This window comes from Solanum stenotomum, chromosome 9 (genome assembly GCF_019186545.1).
Source record: "Solanum stenotomum isolate F172 chromosome 9, ASM1918654v1, whole genome shotgun sequence".
Lineage (NCBI taxonomy): Eukaryota > Viridiplantae > Streptophyta > Magnoliopsida > Solanales > Solanaceae > Solanum > Solanum stenotomum.
In genome coordinates this window covers 32828128-32832651 of record NC_064290.1, presented here as the reverse complement: position 1 = coordinate 32832651, position 4524 = coordinate 32828128, and the positions used below count along the sequence as shown (strand labels likewise).

Below are 4524 nucleotides of genomic sequence, written 5' to 3'. Positions count from 1 at the left end.
TGGGTTTACATTCACTGTCAAGCTGAATCCTATAAGTACAGATGCCAGGAGGAATTCCTACTATATTGGTTATTGTCCATCCAATAGCTTTTATATGCTTGTGCAATACTTCAATGAGAAATTTTACATGCCTTTCAAGCAAATTCGCTGTGATAATCACTGGTAAAGTATTATTGGCTCCTAAGAAAGCATACTTTAGATGAGAAGGTAAGGCTTTTAACTCCAAACTCGGTGGTTCTTCTTTTGATGGCTTTGCAGGAGGACTTTCTCTGTTTTTCCAGTCAATATCCAACTTCATTGGATTCCTTGAATATATTCATAATCCTAATAAGGCAGCTACTGCTTCATCATATCCTTGAACTTCAGATTCATCATAGTTGGGAAGCGCAGATTCAAGGGGTTCATTTTGTGCATTAAATGGCTCACATTTGCCACTGTCTCATGTATAACATCCTCAGTGGACACCACATGGATATTACTTGGTTGCTTCATTGATTTACAGATATTGAAGGTCACCTCATCATCATTCACATAGAATATCAATTTCATGCTTTTGACATCCACCTAAGCTCTCCCGGTAGCTAAGAATGGCCTTCCCAAAATAATGGGGATTTCAGCATCGATCTCACAATCCAAAATCACAAGATTGGCTGGAAAGATGAACCGATCTACTTTTACTAGTATGTCATAGAGTATCCCTATGGGGTGTTTGATTAATCGATCAGCCATAAGGAGTCTAATTGTAGTTGCCTTTGGTTCACCCAAACCAAGTTGCTTATATATTGCATAGGGCATCAAGTTAATGCTTGCTCCTAAATCGCACAAAGCTTTAGCGAATTGGAGCATGTCAATTGTGCACGGGATTGTGAATGCCCCAGGATCTTCTCTCTTAATGATTGACTCATTTGTTATAATTGCGCTGCAACTATGGGGTAGCTCGATTGTTTCATACTCCAAGCTTTTTTTCTTTGTAACTAGCTCTTTCATGAATTTGGCGTATCCCGGCATTTCTAACAATGCTTCCACCAGAGGAAGGTTAATTGATAAGTTCTTGAATACTGACAATTTTTTTTTAACCTCTCAACTTCATTCTTCTTTTTCAAACGTGGAGGAAATGGTGGAGGTATTTTAGGCAAAGGTTGCGTGACCTTTTGAACTTGACTTTGTTGCTCTACATCCTCTTGTGGTTCTTTATCAAGGTTTTGTGGACTAGGTAATTCTTATTTCTCTATACCCTGGCCCCCATCCTGCATTCGAGGGTCCTCATCCTCCATCACATTCGCTTTCGCCATCTTTCCACTACGGGTAACCACAACCAGCCTCTTTCATTATCTTTCATCAGTGTCCTGGACGTCCATTGAGCTGATAATAGATTCAATTGACCTTTTAGTGTTTTAATGGAATCATCATGAGAATTCACTTTACTGTTTAGTGATGAAAAGTCATCTCTCATTCCTTTTAGCAAATCATCAGAGAGCTCAACTTTATCAAGTATGCGTGACAACATATCATTTACTCGAGGACTACCTGCACTCCCTTTTGATTTCAGGCTTTCACTTAATTGAGTACGGTTTCCCTCAAGGTCATCTTGCTCAGCCCAATCGAGGCAATATCCCATTGGTTCTTCACTCCTATAATGGTTCCAACCTTGATTTTCACCCCGCTGTTGATAGCGTGGGTGGAAACCCTCTTCATATCTTGTGGAATTCCACCCTTGATTCTCCCACAATCTTAGGTAACCAGAAGGAGAATCCTCCTCAACTCGAAACACTCCATACATCTTATTCATGTGCTCGTGTTTGAGAAAACATTTTTTTGATGTTTTCATCCCTCTCCTTTTCTTTATCGAGTTGTTATTGTGTTAATCTGAAGTACAGTAGGGAAACATGGTCATCCTTTGTGTACCATGCTTGATTTACTCTAGTCATGCCATCTAGGCGGAATGAGGCTACTTCAAAAGATTGTATCATTATTCCTCCTTGCACCAGTTGATCAGCTATCCCTTTATTCACCGAATCCAGACTACAGTAAAAATATTGGATCAATAACTCACTCGGCAGTCCATGCATTGGACATCTTCGCAAAAATCTCTTAAATCATGTCCATGATTCATGAATTGGTTCGCTCTTCTTTTGATTAAAATTTTGAATGTCGTCTCTCAGTTTCATCATCTTTGATGGAGGGAAGAATCTTTCATGAAAAGTTGTAACCAACTTCTCCAATGACTTGATGGAGTTCTTTCAATGGTCGACCAACCACTTAGTGGCTTCCTCGGTTAATGATAATGCCAATACGCGCAACCTTATGCATTCTTGTGATAGATTCTTGAATAACAAAGGAGTGCACACTTTTACAAAACTTCGTATATGCTCATATGAATCTTCGTGGTCCCACCCTCCATATAAACCTCTTGAATGTATGAGATGGAGCATTGTTCTAGTAACTTCAAAGGTTACACTTCCGTCTACTTGTGGCATGCATATTGCACCCATCTCATCGACTTGGGTGGGGTTGTATACACTATTAACACCATCAATATCGTCTTGATGTAAAGCATAACCCGCTGGATTGCCTGCTTGGTAGCTATTTTCATGTTCACACTCATATGGCTGTTGAAACACACAAATACTCAAAACAAAACTGAAAATTAGGTAAGTAGACTACCACTAATAAGAACGAAAATTCTGCTTGACTAAGAATTCTCAAATAACACCACTCCCCTGCAGCAACGCCATTTTGATGTTTGCGTAATCAATGACACAACTTCCAATGCAAGTGTCTACTATCGTGCAATAGTAGAATAACCCAACCAAAGGTTGGGTTCGAGTCCCAAGGGAGTGGTTACGAGAATTAATAGAAAAAAAACATTAGTTCTAACTAGTGGTAGCTAAAGACACTAACGACTAAAAACATTGTAAATTAAAGGGGGGAGGGTGACACAAAAGTATCAAATATTTAATGGGGGTTTTGTGACGAGTGTAGCTAAAACAGTAAAAATAACAGAGAAATCTATGAATGAGAGGGGATTCTTGGGATGTGACCGCAATTTATATTAATTTAAATCGTTGGGTACATGCTTTTGATAGGAAATTTGCAAGATAATAGACTAGGCTAAGCTTTAGATGGAAATAAGTTCCCTCTCAGGTAACTTACCCTGTTTCAAATAGGTTCCTCTAGGATAACCATTTGCTGCATGAAGGCCAGCCTACGCTACCCTACTCACTCTCTCAAGCTTAGTGTTACGATATGGGACTAGGGCTCACCCTCTCGGGCTGAACCTCATGTCGATCCACTCCTTAGGCCATCAGTCTAGCGGTCTTGGTTTCACGACCTCTCTCTCGAGCAAGCGGAAAGCACATGGGTTGTTTTGTATTTGCCACTACAAACCTGTTAAATCCCGTGGGTGGCCTTCAAAGGCTATCATTCGTAGGAAGAGACGCTAACCTACGCCCATACATTCCAACCTGCCTCCTTGGGACTTAGCTCTGAAGATGAATTCCCGGTTAGCCGATTACCTTGCCCGGTTAGGAGAACAGTTAGAGGTAGGAAAAGATGCCGACAAACCACAACCACTAGGTGAAATCACTATTAAAATACATCAAACCTATCACCAAGAAAAACCCAACAATAATCTCAAATCATATTTGTTAAATCACACCCAAAGAATGGGGGTTTTTAGCAACACATCAAGAGATAGAAATTTATAACTAAATGAGCTTGCATTCAAATGGGTATGAAAAATTAAGTCTTGTTACAGGCCAAGAATGAAGAATCCAAGATACCCAAGTTCAAATCCTTGGAGATGAAATCCTCTTCTTCTTCAAGTTGTCAAAACCCTCTCCAAACTCAGAGCAAAAGTAAAAGTACTAAAATTATATTAAGAATTTGATACTGTCTAATCCTTTTTTTTCTCTATAACTCTCAACGAGTATTTATAGTGTTCAAAAATGTGTGCTGCGGCGGATCATTCAGCGACATTAGTAGGAAATGCCGATCAGCATCGATGATTCACCTTTTGGTATAGTTCATCGCCGTCTTGCACCATCCTTCGGCATCGTTGTGCTCTAGGTCATTGGGTGATATAGAACTACCTCACGGAACTTCTCGGTGATGCGTCTGCTGCTCCCTTTTCCGCCAACTTGATCCTTTCCTTCAGGGCTTAACACACTATTACAAAAGGCGAAGTGAGACCCTTCGGTGACTCGCAAAGTGTACTCAGCGATCCTCAGGCCTTGTTTTTCTTCGTTCTTTTTAGCCTGTTCATTCCTTTTTGCAAAGTATTGTCCATGCTCTCCTTCAATCTTCAAATACCTAAAACTTAAGGGTTTTCATCAGATATTGAGATAAAATAATCATTTGAGGACACAAATTCTATTAAAATATAGCCCTAAATGAGTCCAATTTGTGGACTCATCAGTTCCGGCTAGGTGACTTTCACTCTCCTTTGAAGAAGACTTGGATTGCTTATCTTCAAGTGGTGGTGAGTCCTCAAGTTCGAGAACGGGATTTCCTATTTTTTTAGTT

At 39.9% G+C, this 4524-nt stretch overlaps 1 protein-coding gene across 1 annotated transcript; it reads right to left on the bottom strand.

Moving 5' to 3' along the window:
• Nucleotides 1-564: 564 nt before the first annotated feature.
• Nucleotides 565-1008, bottom strand: LOC125877458 (uncharacterized). Its single transcript, XM_049558746.1, has one exon. The coding sequence runs from the start codon at nucleotides 1006-1008 to the stop codon at nucleotides 565-567; it is 444 nt and encodes a 147-aa protein (XP_049414703.1).
• Between the last annotated feature and the right edge of the window lie 3516 nt (nucleotides 1009-4524).

Coding starts and splice junctions, on each gene's coding strand:
- LOC125877458 (XM_049558746.1), bottom strand. CDS start 1,008: ATGCCGGGATACGCCAAATTCATGAAAGAGCTAGTTACAAAGAAAAAA.